Here is a 21,196-nt window from a genome sequence, read left to right as displayed (position 1 = left end):
GCTGAACCCACAACACAGATGAATTATAGCAGCGGTCCCCAACCCTTTTGGCACTAGGGACGAGTTTCATGGAAGACAATCTTTCCATGGATAGGGGAGGCGGGGGCAGTGCTGGTGTTTCAGGTGGTTAATGCGAGCGAGGGCCAGCGGCAGACGAAGCTTCGCTTGCCCGACCCTTGCTCACCTCCTGCTGTGCAGCCCGGTGGCTAACAGGCCGAGGACCAGTACCGGTCCGCGGCCCAGGGGTTGGGGACCCTGGAATTATAGTACTAATACTCCTGACTACATCATTTATAAGTATTCTTATTGGAAAATATCTTCTAACTTAGAATGCAAAAAATACTCATCTACCTCCATCTTTCTATTCCTCTCAACTCCATCCACCAGCTGAGCAATAAGAATAAACTGTTTCCCCCATATCCCCCCTCATCCCAGATGTGCTCCAGATTCTCTTGTCCAGCCGGGGCAGAAGCTGGGGTGTGGGAGGAAGTAAGATAGCAGTGGGTCTGAAGGAAGACGTTGGGAATAAGCTGAAAACTGCCTCCAAAGGTGCATTTTGCCTCCCGTCCTCAGTAAGGGCCCAGACTTCTGTCAATAAATATCTAAGGTCTAACAGCCATTTTCAGAAGAAACTGGGAGTTATTAAAGGTACGTATAAGTGCTGAGCAGAGGAAAGAGAGATCACATTGCCTTTAGAAAAAGGGAATTTTTATTCCATACCTAGAAAAGGGGAAGGGATATTTCTAGAACTGGTAGGTATGCTGGGCCTTGCTTATACCATTTTCAGGCAAAACTTCAGAGTCCTAATTTTCCATCTTCTTATAAATCCCATTACTCTTTATTTACAAAAACCTCATTGCTTTTTAGACAGCATATCTAAATTCAATAGCCAAACTGGTTTCTAGAACTTATTAGAAACAGATTGTGAAAACACAACTTAGCTTTTACACCCAATTCTAACATTTTACAACCCTTCTAATATTCAAAACTTTTCAGAAATGCAAGCATCTTAATAGAATCAGAAAATAACCATATCTCAATTTTTGCTATTTAGACATTTAAGATTTTATATTAAAGTAATAATCTTACCTGAAGCATAAAAGTCAGGATCAAAGTATGCCATAAGCAGAAAATTGAACACAACCAGCAGAAAGCCAGAAAAGGTTATCAGATTTGGAGCCAGCCAAGTAGGAAATACCTATTTTTTCCAAAATAATTACAAAATAATTAAAGTAGAGAAATCTCTCTGTCCACTACATACCACAACATGCAAATGTGTCAAAACAAAAACTATAAATTTGAAAGACCATATATACAGGAATTATACATATATATCAAATTATAAACCGTAATCAGTTAATAGAAATGTCTATTTTCTATATTTTAAATAATTCTATAACCAACAAACTTTTATAATCATAACATTATATTTATTTTAGGAAAATTTAAGAAGCATTTTATAAATATGATAGACCTAGAGTATAAGCTTATAATTCAACGATGAGATAAATCAAAAGGTATGTGACTAAAGGAAAGGAGGATGGGAGAGGCAGTTTCTCTAAATGTCTTACTGAACTGACAGTTGGTCTGTAATACTCCATAAAATAGTTTAAAATATTTAAAGCTTACTAAAACCTAAGTACATGCTTATTAATCATCTTACCTTCACTACAGTGTTCCAAAATGGATGCATGACATACAGAGAGAGCGGATTGGTATCCACAGCACTGTACTGTTAAGAAATGAAAAAAAATATTCAGAGTTAATCCTTGCATACCAGCAAGTATTTAGAACAATATTTCTCAAATGAAAATAATAGTACAGGGACTTCCCTGGTGGTGCAGTGGTTAAGAATCCGCCTGCCAATGCAGGCGACACGGGTTCGATCCCTGGTCCAGGAAGATCCCACATGCCGCGGAGCAACTAAGCCCGTGCGCCACAACTACTGAGCCTGCATTCTAGAACCCGTGCACGACAACTACTGAAGCCTGCGCACCTAGAGCCTGTGCTCCACAACAAGAGAAGCCACCACAGTGAGAAGCCCGCACACCGTGACAAAGAGTAGCCCCCGCTCACTGCCAACTAGAGAAAGCCTGCATGCAGCAACGAAGACCCAACACAGCCAAAAATATGTAAATTTTTTTAAAAAAGAAAATAATAGTAAAAAAAAATCTAGAGAATATATCTAGTTATACAATGTCCTCTTCTAAATAACAGAACTGGAGAAGCAATATGAATGAGGCAAAGATTGCCAAGCACTGCCAGACAATTTTTTACTCAAATCAACTTTTATAATATTACAATGTTGCAGCAGAAAAGTTTATATTGCTTTCAAGTGCTCACCTATTTGCCGGATAATGAGCACTGTCTGCATTCACACACTGACTTTCTCAACCTCCTTCATCTCTCTCAACTAACGGCAATCTAGCTGTTTTACCCTTGACACCATTACTAATGCACTTATTAATGGTACAACCTTGGGTAAGTTACTTAACCTCTCTGTCTTAGTTGCTTCACCTGTAAAATGAGGATCACAGCCTTTACCTCAAAGGATTGCCATAAGGATTAGATAAACTGATAATATACAGGAAGTGCTTAGAGCAGTACCTAGCCCACAGTTAGTGCTATATAAGCATTAGGTACCATTACTGTGTTTTGAGCACCAAAGGAATGACAGATCCCTTTACAGCTGGAAAATGGATTGCTTAAATAAGCAAAGGAAGAAAACAACAGGTTAGGGTGTTCAAATGTATTCCCCAATTGTTGAGCTATTTAGTAAAACTTCAAAGAAAATTTAAACAAAATATCTGTATGTAATTATGTAATACTTTAAGAGTCATGTTGATGACTTATTCATCAGAGACACAAACACACACACAAATACACCCACACTGCAGTGCCTGGCATGTAGGAAGCATCCACTAGGTGTGGGGACGAAGGGATACAAAATGGGTAAGGGACAACTTAATTCTCACCCTCAGGGAGTGGGAATACTACCTAATTCAACAAGCTGTCATTTAAAAGATGTCATACTAGTCAAATGCCTGAAAAAAAGTTTCAACTGTCCTTTGTATTTGTTTAGTATGAATATATTGGGCTGGCCAAAAAGTTCGTTCGGGTTTTTCCGTTAAGGCCAACCCAAAAAATAAGTAGTAAGCATCTGAGCAAGTGATTTTTAAAAAAATCATAATTAAAGATCAATATTTCTTCCTGAATGTTTTATGGATATGCAGGAAATATTTCTCATCAGTGTTTCAAGATTTAAAAGTGTGATGTAGCAAAAAAGTAAATAAATAGAAATAATTTAAAATACTACTAGCAAAGAGAGTTAGTTAGCTAGTAAGTCAAATGTTCACTCAACAGAATCCATGGCTGAGTGCCTCCATTTCTCCAACTCATTCTGATGAAATGCGATATCCTGGACAAAAGATCTGAGACAGACAGTGGAAAGAAAATGGTGAAGGAGAACACTGGCCAGAGAAGCTCTGCAGCTGCATCCAGACTCTCAGCTGGAGCCTACTTAAATGAGTATTACTGTTCTCGCTAAAATCAACTTCTACGTGCATGGTTCTCTACAGCCTGCAAAGCTTTTCCACATAACAGATACCATGACACCTGAACCTCTGTAGAATGAAGGAGTCCCCAATTGATAGGACTGCCTGAATTTAAGTTTTCAGACCTGAGGACATGCAACCAATATGAACCCTGAAAAGCTGCCAATGACAAGGCGGGAGGGCCATGGCCTCCTCCATTTCACCAAAGTCCGAACCCAGACCCACATGACGTAGCCAGCAGGTCAGATAAACTGGAAAACCACACATTTCAAGTCCACCATCTACTGCAAAGTACAAAAGTTGTAAGAAGCCCAAATCACAGGAAAACAATTTAAGACATCACACGAATAGTTAATACGATGTACAAAGTACAATGCTCTTAATTCAAATGTTTGCTGAATGACTCTCATTCAGCAGCTTTCCATAATTTGAATTTAGATCTAAAAGAAGGTCATTTACTCATGGTATTTTGATTTGAAAAGCTCCTCTTTTTAAATTCTGAAGTTTTTTCTCTTTTTTAAATCTCTTTATTTCCGCTATTATAACATTTCACCTTTTTTTTTTTGGCTGTGTTGGGTCTTCGTTGCTGCACGTGGGCTTTCTGTAGTTGCAGCAAGCTGGGGCTACTCTTCGTTGTGGTGCACAGGCTTCTCATTGCGGTGGCTTCTCTTGTTGCAAAGCACAGGCTCTAGGCGCGTGGGCTTCAGTAGTTGTGGCTCACAGACTCTATCTAAAGCACAGGCTTAGTAATTGTGGTGCATGGGCTTAGTTGCTCCACGGCATGTGGGATCTTCCTGGACCAGGGATCGAACCTGTGTCCCCTGCATTGGCAGGCGGATTCTTAACCCCTGCGCCACCAGGGAAGTCCCCAAATTCTGAAGTTTTAACTCTAAATTTCTATTTCAGGAGACCAGTAGAAGTATGAAAAGATTATAGAACTCAATACAAAAAGGTCAGTTGGCCTAACTGCATTTTTTACATTTAATAATAATAGCGGATAAGCTCAAGTATAACAAGGAAATCTAATCTGAGATTACAAAAGGTAGCAAACAGTAAACCTGAAGGGCACTCTGTGCTCTAGCCTTACACACTTGAGTATTTTTCAAGGTCACGTATCACTTGGAACAAACAAAGAAACTTGAAACTGTCTTGTGAATCAATAGGAGGAAAGAAGAATGAGTCACACCTTCCACATGCCTGAAAAAATAAGTAAAATGTAAACTTTTAAAGGAGCTAAACTAGATTTAGTTAATGCCTGTTAAATATATTATTTTCTATTGGAATGATGTTTTGGTATACACCAGAATATCTGATCAAGGTAATAATCCCCTGTTTAAGGCCTGCAGGACTTGCTTGATCTACAATCTGTTGGGCCAGACTAATCCAGTGCCCTGGAGAAAGGCTTGAGAACCACAACCTGAGTTTGAGAATCATTCCAAGGCAGAATCTCAGAACCACAAGAGTTCAGGAGATATCTAGTTCTCACGTGCCTGCCCCTCACCTATGTGAATAGGTAAAACAGTCATCTGGCCTCTTTATTTTTTTCTTTAATTTATTTTCTTTATTTATTTTTGGCTGCGTTGGGTCTTCGTTGCTATGTGCGGGGCTTTCTCTAGTTGCAGAGAGTGGGGGCTACTCTTCGTTGTGGTGCGCGGGCTTCTCATTGCGGTGGCTTCTCTTGTTGCGGAGCACAGGCTCTAGGCGCGTGGGCTCAGTAGTTGTGGCACACGGGCTTCAGTAGTTGTGGCTCGCGGGCTCTAGAGCGCAGGCCAGCAGTTGTGGTGCACGGGCTTAGTTGCTCTGCGGCATGTGGGATCTTCCCGGACCAGGGCTCGAACCCATGTCGCCTGCATTGGCAGGCGGATTCTTAACCAGTGCGCCACCAGGGAAGTCCCTGGACTCTTTATTTATTTTTTAATTTTTGGCTGCACTGCGCGGCATGCGGATCTTAGTTCCCCAACCAGGGATCAAACCAGCATGCCCTGCAGTTGAAGCGTGGAGTCCCAACCACTGGACCGCCAGGGAAGTCCCTGGCCTCTTTTTAAATGCCTCTGGTTACCAAAAAACTCATTACTTCTAGAAATAGCCCAATCCAATGTTAAAACAACTTTTCTATATGCTAACAAAATCCTCCCCTCGCCCCATATTTCCTATCATGTTTTCAATTTCCCTAACAAAGCTAAGCAGACAAGGGTCCAATTTTTTTCCAAACAATAATGCTTCAAACATTTGAAGATGGCTCTCCCTGTCACACCTAAATCTTCTCTTCACCTGGTTAAAAAATCTCATGTTCCTTTTGCTGTTACTCTCTTGCCAAAGTTTCACTCTCTTCATCATCTAGGTCTAATTCTCTAGACCAGAGGTTGGAAAGCTTTTTCTGGAAAGTGCCAGAGAGCAAATATTTTAGGCTTTGCAGGCCAAATGGTCTCTGTAACAATACCCAAAACTGCCACTGAAGCAGAAAGAAGTCACAGAAAATAAGAAAACAAAGAGGCATGCTGTGTTCCAATAAAACTTTATTCACAAAACAGGTGTCCGGGGGCTTCAGTTTGACAACCAGTGCTCCAGACATCCATTTTGTTGTTAAACCAAAATAAATTTGTGATCCAGGGCAAAAGGAACATTTCAAGTGGTGCATGAGCACAAAGGAGAACATGACTATAAGGTCTTCTTCCTCAACAACTTATTTCTCTAACAGATGCTCAACACAGTATTAATTTCCTGAGACAACAGTCATACTGCAGACTTTACACACACGTTCACAGCCAACTTACCCCCTCAGGCCTTTCTTATACAGACTGCAAAGCCACCTTTCTCTGCGTTAATATGAAGCTGACTGTTGGAAACTAAGTGTAAGACCCTACATTTACCATTTTAACATTTCATCTTGCTAGAGTCCACTCATCTTTCTATCTCCTCCGATCTCCTCAGGGTCAGACTCAGTTATCCAAGGTACCAGCTATGCCCCCCCAAACTCTCAGCATGTAAAGCTGTCATGCTAGCAATGCCTTCACATAAGTCTCTGTAAAAATGCTGATCAAGGTAGAACTTCTAAACATGCCCCTCAAGATTGCTATTAATACATTTAGTCATTTTTATTTGGGTACAGAATTCCATACTGTCATCTATGGCAATTAGTCTATGTCACCCACGAGAAAAGATTTTCATAAAGTCTTAGTGAAATCCAGAATTATCTTAGATAATATTCTGTCAAATATTAGAAAGTTTCAAGACTTTTTTTTTTTAACTTCAGTACAAGTCAGGAAATAAAGCAGAGCTCATTCTTCATTCATTCATTCAGTAAAGTCAACAAATAATTGTGACTGAGTGCCTATGATTGTGCCAGGCACTGTGCTAGGCCACCAGAAAGAGAATGGTGAACAAGACCAAAAAGTTTCCCATGTTCACCAAGTCCAGTCTAGGGTGAGACGGATGCTAAGCAAGAAAACAAGTCGTAATCACAAGATGTGATCAATACTGTGAAGGCAATAAACAAGGTGTTTGTATCAGAGGACCAGGGGGCTGGGAATGTGCCTAGTCAGGGCGCTCAGAGAAAGCTTTTCAGGGGAGGGGACACAAGCTGAGTCCTAGAAGATGAGAAGACAGGTAAAGCATGTACGAGACACAACAGTGAGTCAAACAAGGGAGACCCTAAAGAGAACATGCTACTGGAGATTCCATTTATATGAAGTTCAAAATCAGACAAAATTAATTTACGGCAAAAAGAGGTCATAATAGCAGTCTGGTGAGAGGGACTAAATGGGGGCCCTCCGAGGTGCTAAAAATAATTCTTTATCATGGTGGTGGTTACATACATATACAAAATTCATCAAATTGTGTACTTAAGATCTGTGCGTTTGTATATAATTTATACCTTAAAAAGGAGAAAGAAAAGAAAGAATATATGTGTGGCAGTGTGCGTGTGTGTGTGTGTGTGTGTGTGTGTGTGTGTGTGGTTTATAGGTGTTGGGAGGGGGGTGTGCATGCCAAGATGCCTTCTAAGCAGAGAACAAAATGTGGAAGGACCACAAAGTGGAGGGAGGCCAATGGAGCTACAGCGTAGTGTGTGAGCAAGGAAGAGTGGTATGAAATGACACTGGAGACATGGGCAGATACCACCCAAAGGTCCACAGTGAGTTTTATTTTATCATAAGCCCAGTGCATATCCTGATTTATATTATTAAAGGATCCCGCTGTTTACAGTGTAGAAAATGGACTGGAGGGGGGCAAAAGTGCAAAATAGTTATGAGACTGTTACAGTATACCAGGCAAGAGACGATTACAGGTTAGGCCAGGAACAGTACAATGACTCTAAATTACTTCCAAAATATGCTATAAAGCGCCCATTTTTGAGAAGGGCATTAGAAATGGGCCTCCTCTTAATTTAAGAAGGAAATTGGCTCTAACAAAAAGAAAACTATGGAAGCACTTCGTTGGACCTAAAAGTATTTCCCTTATACATGTACTTTAAATCCTTTCTATACACTGATAAGAAAACTGACTGAACTGACACACCCTTGCACTAAATACAGAGTTTTGGACAACTTATTAATTAGACTGAGGCTAGTATCCCATCTAATACTAATACAGATGGTAATACTCTAACATCTATGAACAGATGCAGGTTTCCCTTGCTTTGTCTTCTAATCAATATAAGGAGGATAAGTCTCCAACTATCAAATGATTTTTAATTCAAAGCCTGTCTTTACCCATTTGAAATATAAACTTCACACTTATAAAACATATTTTAGTTAACCACGGAAATCCATAAAGCATGGATTGAGTACAAGCTAATAATAGTTTATAAACAGCACTTATTGTTAATCATTTCAGATGTAAGCAAACTCAAAATGATGTTTCTGACTTTTTAAAATGATTCCCCAAATTCTTGAGTTCCAAATCATCCATGTTTTTAGGAATAAAAGGCAGGATAGTCACAAAGAACCAATTTTAGTTCACAACTGGGTTCACTGTATGAAGTTATTTATTGCTCATACCAACTTTGCAGACATAATGAAAGAAACACATTATCAACCTTTCTTAAGAACTCAGGAGAGAGAAAAGAAATGTCAACTCTCTTCTCTCCCCCTGCACAGTGAAGCTCAGTGTCTGGTGTGGTATTGGTATGGTATGGAGGTCAGTCCCTTGCTGACAGGTCTCATGACTCAATCATGTTTAGGTGTAAGTCTTTACAGGGGCAGGATCCATTGTGGCCAACATGTGCTCTACCATTCCTGGAGCAGAGTTCTTTAGCAATGGCATTCCAAGTCTCTGGGCCAGTCACTTAAGCAAAAAACATAAAACAAAAGATCCCAATTATTAAAAATTGTTATTCACGCAACAAATATCAAGGCAGTCAAAAGAGCTACTTTCACATACAAATGTGGGACTCACTGAGCACTGGTATTTAAAGAAGCAGGTAAGAGAATGGAGAAAGCTTCCCAACCTGATCCTTTCTGCATCTGGCACATAGCAGGAGTTCAGTAAACATATCTGAATGTTTGCACATATGAATGAATAAATGCATGAACTACTCTGCATGTTTACTTAAATGGAAGTACAGAGTGACTCCATCAGTGATGAGAGGAACTCTTTTCCCCCGGGAACTAGTCTACAGCAACTTTTCACTTCACAAGGGGAAGCTGCTCTTACTCTCCCCCTGTTAATAACACCATGTCTACATGTGTATGTTTTATAGTTTCCAAAGTACAATTACATTTGTTCTCTTATTTGATATTGTAAAATAGATAAGGTAGATTATTCCTCCCTATTTTACAGATGAAGAAACTCTAAAATTCAGGGATTAACAGCTAATAAACAGGAAGGTCTAAACTGTAAATCCTTTATGAATCATCTTGGAACACTTCTGTGAAATGGATCTCTTTGCTTTAATCCAGACTACCCCCTCCTGGCTCAAATACAATCATGAGCTACCTAGATCCAATATACTGAAATTGTTGTTAACATAGTATCCTCCAATACACATTTTTCTGTCTTCCAATTTGTGGCGGACACATCCTAAGGTAATCCCCAGTGAGTCAAGCCCTTTTATAACCAATCCCCTCCTATTGATGGTTCAGTAGTTCCCCTGAGGGTGGAACGTGTAACTTGCTTCTAATGAACAGAATATAGTGAAGGTGATCGATGTCACTGCCTTGATTGAGAGAACATTATATGGCAAAGGTGATGAGATGTCCCCTCCATGATATAGCTCATTACCTAAGACTCCATCCTAACAGTTTGGAGAAGAGTCTCCCATTGACCCTGAAGAAGCAAACAGCAATGTTATGAACTGCCTATGGTGAAGGCCATGTGGCCAGAAAAGTGGGCAACTACTAGGAGCCGAGAGCCTCAGCCCTACAACTGGAAAGAACTGAATTCTGCCAACAACCACATGAGCCTGGATGAGGACCCCAAACTCCAGATGGGAGCACAGCCCAGCTGACACCTTCACTGCAGGCTGGCGAGACCTCAAGCAGAGGAGCCAGGTAACTGGTGCCCTGACTCACAGAAACTGTGAGACAATAAATGTGTGTTGTTTTATGCACCAAGTCTGTGGTAATTTGTTATCCAGCGATAGAAAACTAATATCCAATACTGAAAGCACTGCAACATCCTCTTTTCTAGTAAGAGATACCTTGAGACGCCTATCCACAAAATCAAGACTACCTGATACTTGATGGCTAATATATGAACATTATGGTAATATAGCTTCTTACTCCTTTACATTCGTTTCTTGGTTTTATTAACTGCTCTTCAATATAATGGAATATTTCTCTGATGAGGTGCTTCTCAAAATGTAGTCGCCAAACTGAGTGCAAACTCTTGGGCCCTACCCTAAATATACAGAATCAGACAGCCTGGGGGAACAGCCCAGCAATCTGTCTTTTAACAAACACCCCAGTTGATTCTGAAGCACCCTCAAGTCTGAGGGCCACTGCTCTGGTGAAAACAAATGTGAATGACACTCCTGCAAACTCCTCAGCTGAAGGAAAAGCCACACCATCAGCTTAGTGGTCAACACCTAAACCTCCTGATGGCAACTTCAAATACTGCACCGCAAGCAAGAGACAAGGTATAATAAAATTCTGCAGGTACTCACTAAATGCAAGGCACTGTGCTAGTAATAATCTACCAAGAAAGAAAAACACCAAATCGAACTGAAAATGAAAAAAAGCGGGGGGGGGGGCATTATAATAACCCTAAGACAGAAATTGAAAGTTTCTTAAAGTACTTTTTAATCAATAAAAAGTTTCTTAAAGTACTTTTTAATCAATACAAGACTTTTAAGAACTACACCCACAGAGGACATGACTGTGAGATCCCATTTCCGTGAATACTGTCGTTTATATCCGCTAAGGAGTCAGGGGAGAGAAGGTGGTGAGAGACGACTGGGGAAGAACTAGAGCAGAAAGACAAGAACAAGCATGTCCTGATGACAAACGTTTGCTTTTTGCTAGACTTACACAACATATAATAAACTAACGAGAGATGAGAAGATAAGACAAAAGGAGGGCTCATTTAGTGAAGGGACTTGAAATCCTTGCTGAGGAATCTCGACATCAAACACATGATAAATATGTGGGAGGTACTGCAGATTCATAAATAGGAAAGTGGTATTTGAAAAAATTTACTTAACTCTTCCTTTGCTGAAACATTCTTTCTCTTGGTATAACCTCCTCGGGTGTGAGTATGTGTGTATATGTTATGTGACAGTTAAATGTTCACAAACAGAGAAGCACAAATGTCAAGTTTTATTTTTTATTTACTTAACACTAACACATCACTAAGTGCCAGGCACTTTACAAATATTAACTCATTCAATTTTGACAATGATCCTATGAGGCAGGTACTACCCCATTTCACAGATGAGGAAACCTGGTTAGAGAGACGAAGTTATGCTCAAGATTGCAAAGCTAGGATGTGGGTTCTATTTAGCTCAGTATCAGTCCCAAAGCTAATTAGTTAATCAAAAGCTATTTTACCGCAATTAGAGCTAATGGTGAATGAAATGTTCTTAATAGTCAACTAAATATAAGACTAGCAAATACAAGCCCACTTGTCCCTACGAATAATTTAAAACTGGGGTAAGAGAAAACAAAGTCAGTTCTTCCTTTTTCACTGTACATTTTCCCCATCTGTAAACATTAGACACAAACCTAATTAAGCACGTCACTGAAGGTCTTTATTCTAATGTTTATATCTTTTGCACAAAACAACCAGTAACTACAAAGCAGAGTTTATACGTCATTCTTAGAATTGAGAGGCAGCATAGCATGAAGAACATGGACTCCGGACGCAGAATGCCTGGGTTCAAATCTCAGCTGTGGGACCTTGAGCAAGTTATTTAAACACTGTGTCTCAGTAAAATGGGGAAAATTTGAGGTAGAGGTAGTCCCTCTACCTCACAAAGCACTTGTGAATATTAAATGTAAAGCACTTAAAGAATGCCTGGCATATAGTAAATGCTATATAAATGGTTTGCCATCATTATCATTATCACTATTGGGTATTTACAATGACGTTGCTCTTGCCATTGCAACTTCCCCTCATCGAGCTCATTAGGCTCGGCCTGGTCCCTCACACACCTTCCACTTCCTTGTACCTCTAATTTAGCATGATTCGCCCAGGCTCTGTGCCTTGGTTCCCATCAGACTCTGACTGAAACATCTTTCCCCTCTCTCCCTTATGCGCCGGGCAAATTCTTATTCAGCAGAGAAGTTCTTGACATTTAAGCATTACAGCAGTTACAAAAGCAAGCCATCAGCAGTGAACTGATATTTCAGAAAGTAGTTTAAGAACCAATTCGTTTCTTCCAAATAGCACCTAGAAATGGAGTAACCTTCTACCTAACAATCTCTCTCTCTCTCTCACTCTGCAGAAGTTTCCCATCCATTTTTCTCTCACTCCTTCTGAAAGATTCCTGTCTCTGCCAACTGAAAAATTAATTCTTTCTATGAGACATTTGTAAATCTATATCTAAGACGACTAAAATACTTTTCAAGCCTTACTAATGTACTTACAAGTGGGAGAGGCCAGTTTCCCACATCTACTCAAGGAGACCAAGGCACAACTAAAGATTAAGTTATGCTTGAGTTAACTGTAACATATCTAGCTAATGCCATAATTAACACATTATATCGTAGTCGGCCTGCAGTCATAATAAGTGAAAATCAAAAGATCAGGAATTTCTCATGTTTCCCCTGTGACTCTGGAGGAAAAGTGTTCTAGTCTTTGAAATCATTACAGAAACAGTCCTCTAATGGGGGACATTTCATCCACAAATGATATTTCTCTAGAACATGAAATTTTCTTTGTTTTAATTCCAAGTCCAAAAACCACACCTTCCAAGAGAAGTCTACCCCATGGTCCTGTCCAAGAGAAGTGCCCTGTGCAAAAGATTACTGTTATTCTGCCAGATTCAGCATCATTCATCATTTAAATTATAATTTTGCTTCTGTTCTGTAAGGACCAATCTCGTATGAGTTAGGTAACTGATGAGATATTAATAAAATACCTCCTCATTGAAATATCAAGAGGATTAACTCTTAGACTCAACAAATGCTGGGTGCCATTATTACCAAAGAGTTAATGCTTCACAAAACCCCGACCTCAGTGACTCCACCCAATCATCCTACTAGAACCTGAGTCATCTCAGACTTCTCTGCATGTTTTACCTTCACCCCTTCCAGCTAGTCAGTTACTGAGTTCTGTCCATTTAAAAGCTTAAATCAGGGCTTCCCTGGTGGCGCAGTGGTTGAGGGTCCGCCTGCCGATGCAGGGGACGCAGGTTCGTGCCCAGGTCCGGGAGGATCCCACGTGCCGCAGGAGCGGCTGGGTCCGTGAGCCATGGCCGCTGGGCCTGCGTGTCCGCAGCCTGTGCTCCGCAACGGGAGAGGCCACAGCAGTGAGAGGCCATGGTACCGCAAAAAAAAAAATAAAATGTACATAGGGGGAAAAAAAAATGTACATAGGGATCAGGCAGGTAAACTGAACAAAGCAGACCTGCGTGGAACACAGGCACTGGTAGGGAAATGGCACACTAGAGAGCAAATACCCTTTTTTTTTAACATCTTTATTGGAGTATAATTGCTTTACAATGGTGTGTTAGTTTCTGCTTTATAACAAAGTGAATCAGCTGTACATATACGTATATCCCCATGTCTCCTCCCTCTTCCGTCTCGCTCCCACCCTCCCTATCCCACCTCTCTAGGCGGTCACAAAGCACCGAGCTGATCTCCCTGTGCTATGCGGCTGCTTCCCACTAGCTATCTATTTTACGTTTGGTAGTGTATATATGTCCATGCCACTCTCTCACTTTGTCCCACCTTACCCTTCCCCCTCCCTATATCCTCAAGTCTGTTCTCTAGTAGGTCTGTGTCTTTATTCCCATCTTACCCCTAGGTTCTTCATGACCTTTTTTTTCCCTTAGATTCCATATATATGTGTTAGCATACGGTATTTGTTTTTCTCTTTCTGACTTACTTCACTCTGTATGACAGACTCTAGGTCCATCCACCTCACTACAAATAACTCAATTTCGTTTCTTTTTATGGCTGAGTAATATTCCATTGTATATATGTGCCATATCTTCTTTATCCATTCATCTGCCGGTGGACACTTAGGTTGCTTCCATGGCCTGGCTATTGTAAATAGAGCTGCAATGAACATTTTGGTACATGACTCTTTTTGAATTATGGTTTTCTCAGGGTATATGCCCAGTAGTGGGATTGCTGGGTCATATGGTAGTTCTATCTGTAGTTTTTTAAGGAACCTCCATACTGTTCTCCACAGTGGCTGTATCACAAATACCCTTTTTGAAGAGGGCAAAGCACTATTCAGCTTCAGGAGATTCTTGTCAGGAAGAAGTCCAGGGCCTATGTTATCCACTATTTTAGTTTTTCAAGAGAATCCAGAAATCTGGGCTTTTATGGGGAAGATACTAATTTTTGAGACAAAGTAGGTGTGAGCCAAATTAAATATATCTGCTGGCCAAATTCAGTGGGCAGGTTAACCAGTTCTGACCTCCTTTAGATTCCCATCTCCCCTTCTATCCCCACTGCTTTGATTCAAGCCTTCCTCATTGCTGACCCAGTTTTATCTGGGAGGATCCTAAAAGGTCTCCAGATCACCCCTACCTCCCCTGCTCTCCATTCAGTTTCTAGTTGCCAGGGTGAGCTTCCTAAAATTAAAATCTGACTCTGTTTAAAATTTGTAAGTGGCTCCCCAAACCTATAGCATTACCATGTACCTCAGAACCACCTGAGGTATGTGTCTAACATGAATATCACAGCGACCTACCCGATCTGAACCTCCCAAAATGGACCTAGAAATTGGCTAAACACTCTCCCCAAGTGATTCTAATGCCAATAGTTCTTGGACCACAGAAACAATGATCTACAGGGTAAAATTCAGAAATCCTTTACAGCAAATCATCCCCCTCTGAGGGGGCCCCGCCTCCCTCTCCAGTCTCTTCTCTTGACACTCCACCCCTAAGCCCCAACACCTAACATCTTATGGTTCCCAGAAAATACTCTCAGGCCTCAACCCCTGTGCACTCACCCCACTGCTCTCCAGTTCTGGGATGCCTTTTCTCCCCTCTGCACCTGGTAAGAACTGGAGCCTACTCAGCTTCATCCTCTAGACTGAGCTCTGCCTTCCCCTCCATCCCCTCTCTGAAGCCTTTCTCAGCTTTAACCCTTACTCCCTGGAGCTGCTTCCTTCTCTCCCACAGCACCCAACACTTACCTAACTGTATTTATTAACTATTTATATCTGTTTATTTCCTTGCCCATATGCCACCAAACTGAGTTCCCTGAAGTAAGGAATTCTAGCTTAGCTTAATTTTGCAGCCCCAGTGCCATGTCTGACCCAGAGCAGGCCCTCAATAAATGCTTACTGAAATAAACAAAATCAAACTGCATGAACCAGTAAGGGTGCAGGCCAGATTCCAGTTCTTTAGCATTACCATCAAGATGTATGCAGCCTCTCCTTCCCACCTAAATTCACAATTATCACAATTCCTGTAATCAGGCTATTGTTGACAGTCAAGTTAATTAACTACCATAATAGCAGAAACCAATTCATCATAAAATTATATTCTTGAAGCCGAACAAGATACTGCACAGAACACTTCCTCTCTGAAGCAAAATGATATGATACAATTTGAAACTAGCTGCTACACTAATCAATTGAAACTAAGCCTTCCTTAGGTCAGATTAGGTATACCACAATAGAAGTTTCACCCTTAGATAAGTGGGGAAATCCTTCAACTAAAGATAGGATAAGAAGAGAGAAGGAATGATAAGCCTCATGAGAGTGAAATCCCTCAACATAACTGTCTGAAGGTCCATTAATAAGCAACAGAGAACAATGGTGGTTAAACTTTCTACATCTTCACATTCAAAATACAAAAGTATCCTTCCAATTTCCAGGAGATGCACAGCTCCATTTTACCATGCTTCCAAAATGGTTTTTATTCTTTTACACTTGCATTCCTTCAACAAATATTTGTCAAATGCCTACTCCATTCATGTGCCAGGCCTTGGCCACACTGAACAAGAGAGCTGTAGGATGTGCCCTCCCAGAGCTCATATCCTAACAGAGAGGGCAGACACTCAACTAATTATTCGACTGTTTGATAAGGCTGGGGTAACACAATGAAGAACACAAGTGTTTAGAGCACATATAACACAGAATCCATCCCATGCTTTCTTCTATACTCAAAATCAATTGTCTTAACAGTTTCTTACTACAGAAACCTAATTACTACTCTATGTGCGCACTCCTTTCAGGAGTTATTCTGAATAACCGCCAGGTTTCCAACTGTAGCTCCTCAGATGTACCTCTAGGGAAGATAAAGAAATTAAACTGGTTCAAAAGTAATTTTTCCACCAGCTGCTTTTACAGTACCAAGTTTTCTCTACAACTCTTTGTTTTAATACACAGGGTCACATCAGGGAATAAAAATCTCTTTTGAGTGTTTTGGGTCTTTACCCATTTATGGGATGATCTTCCTCAAAAGCTGTTTTAATGCGACAGCATTTACAAAGCACTCACTGTCGAAGCCCACATAATGGGAATGGGTGATCTTCAGGAAGAAAAGGTCTCTAGGTGCAACTCATGTTCCAGTTAAACTGACCATACAGACTTTTTTCCTTTGGACCTTTGGATTCATATTTTTTTAATATGAACATAGTACTGAGTAAAGAACCTTCTACTAGAAGTTTAGGTTATAAATTTGTGCCACACACCCCCACCCCCAGTTTTTTAAAGGAAGCCTCATTATAACTAAAATAACATCAATAAACTACGTTTTAGTGAACATTGGATGCTAGTTAAATTGACCTTTGTTTTCCAAGATGATAAGAAATCTGTTGTCAGACACAGGAAGTGAGTCAGATAATGGAAGAGGGAAAAATAGGAATGGAAAAATCACACTAAAATTTTCTGTAAATTAGGACACCTATCTAGTTGGAAATATAAATCTAGGAAAGACAGCTTATAAAAAAAAAAAAAAAAAAAGAAGATTCCCTATTACAGACAATGCTGCAAATGAAACAGCTAGTCTATTGGCACCTACTAGAAAGCCAGATCCTAGTAAGGAAGAAAAAGTTTTATATTTATATAAAAAGTCAATATTTACAGTGCAGAAGAGGTAACAGAAAGGTGGTAGAGCTTAAGGGAAAACAAGAGGTATCTAGGCTAACAACCTTCTTTAGTGAAAGCCCTGCACTGGGTTAAATTTCAACTTAAAATTTTCAGACAAGTCAGCACCTCAGTTCAAAATGGTATGGCACAATATTGCTTGAGAGCAGAGGAATGTACTATGTGACCTTATAAGGTCTCTTACAGTTATCCCAATTCCAGTTTGACAAGATCCACTATGACTCTTCTCAGTTATTCATTCATTCCACAAATGTTTACTGGATGCCTATGCACAGAAGCACCGTGCTCAGGTCATGGTGATCCATAAGACAAGTCTAACCACTTGGGTACTGCATTCTAATGGGGAGACACCTAAAGAACTAATTCCATAAAGGAGCAGAGGGTACTGTGAGAGCACACTTAAGGGGAATGAGATACTTAGGGAATGCTCCTCTGAGGAATATTTAAGATGTGAAGATAAACATAAGTGGGCAGCTACATTCCTGGCAGACATAACAACATTACTTGAAGATCTGAAAAAAAGGGGACGAGGGAGATGGCTGCTAATGTTGGGAGGGGTAGACGGTGAGTGGCATGACATGAAGCTGATGACACAGACAAGGGCCAGGTCATTCAGAGCCATGCAGATCATGTTCTGGATTTTTGGACTTCATTCCAAGAGCAAAGGGAAGACAATGGAGGATTTTAAGCAAAGGAGTGATGTGACCAGATGCACATTTTTTTTAAAGATCACTACAAAGCATAGAGAAAGAACTGGAAGGGCAAAAGTGGATGTGCGTAAGCAACCATATCAAGTAGTACTGGATTATAACCCAAAGTATAAAATAAATATCCATGAATTCATACTGATATAAATAAATCATTGAATAAATATACATTGGGAAGAAAAGATAAATCTTCCACGCAGAAATCCAAATAAATTATGTCAACACTCTGCCCTCAAGGAGGTGCGCATACTGACTTCCTTTCAAAGAGAAACCTGACAAACACTACCTCAGCAAGGTGATCAAAGTCAACATCAACAGTGATAAGTCATGCCGATGACATGTACTCTTCTCACAATGAGAAAGGCACTTCAATCCTGTGGTCTTCCTCTCAAAACCCCATGACCCTTGTCTAATCATGAGAAAAACATCAGACAAATCCCAATTGAGGGACGTTCTACACAATACCTGACCAGAACTCCTCAAAACTGTCAAGGTTATCAAAAACAAGAAAAGTCTGAGAAATTGTCATAGCCAAGAGGAGCCTTGAGACATGATGAGTAAACGTGATGTGGTACTCTGGATGAGATCCCAGAACAGAAAAAGAACATCAGGTGAAAACTAAGGAGATATGAATAAAGTATGTGCATACGTTAATAATAATGTGTAAATATCGGTTCATTAATTGTGACAAATGTACCATAATAACAGAGAAAACCGGGTGTGGAGTATATGGGAACTCTGTATGTACGATCTTCACAATTTTTCTGTAAATCTATTCTAAAATATTCTAGAACCATTCTAAAATTAAAAGATTAAAGTATATCTGGGGAGAGTGGTAATGGAACCATCTTTCTACTTTAGGCTAAAAATGACAGAACAAACAGGACGGGGTGATTCACCGGCTGGTGGGTGGGGTAGAGGACTCAGTAGTGAAAGCGACACAGGTTAGCAAGGACGAAAGGTTACTGCCCATGTGTGGGGCTTGGGCAACTGACTGGACGGATAGTGGAGTCATTCACTGATAAGGGAGTCGTGGAGGATAACCGTACGTGAAGGAAAGTGAACAACCAGCATTTACTGGAGGCCCATTATGTACTAGGCGCTTCTCCAATTCTCATAATCATTCTGCACCGTAGAGACTATTATTTGGCCCAAAGCCAAATAAAGAAATTAGATTCTGGTATCAGGTTCGGTATCAGGTTTATATGTAACTCCAAAGCCCGCGCTCTTTCCACTACACAGTTCCAGTTCCTGCCTGTGCACACGTGCTTCACTGGCCGCCCAGGCGCCTCTTTGCTGGGAGTGGAAGCGAGCGCATCAGCAGTTTGGCCCCAACAGTCACTCTCCCTCCCCGGGCCTCATCTGCCAAATGATTCTCTCCATCTCCGAAGTTGAACGCAAGAGAACCGAGTAGAAACTTTCTTCATTAAAATGAAGACAATTAAGACACCACAGAAGGGAACTGCATCACCTCTCATGGGACTAAAAATAATAATAATAACGAAGTAAAGAAGCGAAGGGAATTCTCTCGCTCCACTCTCGTCGACCGGTCTCCTAAGGAAAAGGCAATCCCCCGGGAGGGTACCGAATCGGAGCAGCGGGCCTAGGATGCGCCCACGCTCCCCGACCCCAAAGCCCCAGCACTCGGCAGGACCCACGGAGAAACTCCCGCCAGCCTGCCCGGAGCCACGCGGCACAAGGTGACACGGACCGCGCCGGCCCCTTAGGCGCCTAGGAGAGGCCGGGACCAGCAGGGAGAGTGGCGTCCGCGGGGCCCGCGCTACCTTGTATTTATCAAAGCCGGCCAGCTGCTCCGGGCTCACGTATTCGTAACCAGCCATGACGACGCGAACACTAGCGCCCACTCGGCAGCGACGCTCCACGACGAGATGGGGAAACACGAGCACCACACCAGCTGGGCAAGACTGGGAAGACCTGGGCTGGCAAAGGAGCTGGAAAAGCCGTGCTCCGCCCACCGCGCACGCGTAACCACCCCAGCCACTTCCGCCGCCTCCCAGAGCGCAAGCGCAGCCCCCACTTCTCCCCGCCCACCGAGGGGGTGTAGCTAGCAGGCTCACGCGGTTCCCCCTTCGCACCGTCGCAGTCCAATCAGCGTAGATCGGGAGCCACTAAGTTCCGCCTTCTAGTCTTCCTCGTCGCTTTATTAGCTAGCGTCAAAATTGGTGAGTTGAGGTAAGGCAAGAGGGGAGGTGAAAGGTCAGTTTCCCAGGCGGACTTGCTCTTCGTCTTTGGGGTGTGCTGGCGGTGATGTGGCATCTGTGCCTGGGTAGAGATTTGGGGATACCTTTTTAGTCGTTGGGGGGGTGGGGTAGGGTGATTGCGTGCGAGTCAGTTCAGCAGTACCTCAGGAAAGAGGGCTTAGTTCCCCCAAGCCGTGAAGTAAAAGCAGACAAAGCGTCTGTGCCCAGCCCGCATACAGCTCCTGGCACAGTGCGCTGCACGCAGTAGCTTAGTGAACGTAATTTGCTGTTGAGAAGCCAGTGAGAGGCTTTTTGCAGTCGGTAAAGGGGCGTGAAGGAGCTTTGGAGACAAGCCCCTAGGGACAGCGTTGTTTGTGAACCTTGGACACACTCCGCTCTATTTATTGCTCTGTTCCAAATGAAGATTGCCAGTGTCTCCCGACCAGATAAAAACGCTGGTCCCTGAGTCTCTAGGGGTCCTTAAATGCGTTTGCAAGAAGTGCGTTTACATAACTGGAGACAATTATGGAAAGAACACTAGATCTATAGCTAGTGTGTATCAGACTAATAATAAAATTGAATAATGGTAATAGTTGCTACCATTTATTGATCGCCTTATAGGTGGGGAAATTTACATAGCTTATCACCAACCCCTGTAACAACACGGTGAGAAACGGAAGACATTTTACCCACTTTGCAGATTAGGAAATCAAAATTCAGACTACCTAATCTGACCAGGATCACTTAATTACACAGCTCGGAAATGGTCAACCCAAACTTGATCTCTGGTATGGAAAGCCACCACATAAGGGAGCCTCTCAGTCTCTCTGGGACTCTGAAACAAGGGCAATTATTTTGAGATCTCTTATGTTCTTTGCATTCATTCATTCAACAAATACTAATTGAGGACTCAGTATATGTCAAGTATATTATTGTTTCTGCATATGTCTTACTTTCTAAACTTTAAGATTATCATGAGGGAGGGACTTCCCTGGTGGCACAGTGGTTAAGAATCCACCTGCCAATGCGGGGGACACGGGTTCGAGCCCTGGTCCAGGAAGATCCC

General features: G+C 41.6%; 1 protein-coding gene across 1 annotated transcript in view; it reads right to left on the bottom strand.

Annotated features, from left to right (window-relative positions):
• Nucleotides 1–19,865, bottom strand: part of SELENOI (selenoprotein I) — a 36,659-nt gene extending 16,794 nt beyond the window's left edge. Inside the window, 3 exon segments of the mRNA XM_007470800.1 lie at nt 1,090–1,198; nt 1,664–1,732; nt 19,714–19,865. Of these exon segments, the coding sequence (XP_007470862.1) occupies nt 1,090–1,198; nt 1,664–1,732; nt 19,714–19,770 (235 nt within the window). The 5' untranslated portion in view covers nt 19,771–19,865.
• Between the last annotated feature and the right edge of the window lie 1,331 nt (nt 19,866–21,196).

The sequence above is a fragment of the Lipotes vexillifer genome, unplaced genomic scaffold, assembly GCF_000442215.2.
Source record: "Lipotes vexillifer unplaced genomic scaffold, Lipotes_vexillifer_v1.1 scaffold717, whole genome shotgun sequence".
Taxonomy (NCBI): domain Eukaryota; kingdom Metazoa; phylum Chordata; class Mammalia; order Artiodactyla; family Lipotidae; genus Lipotes; species Lipotes vexillifer.
Note: the sequence above shows the minus strand (reverse complement) of the source record. Positions and strands in the feature narration are given on the sequence as shown.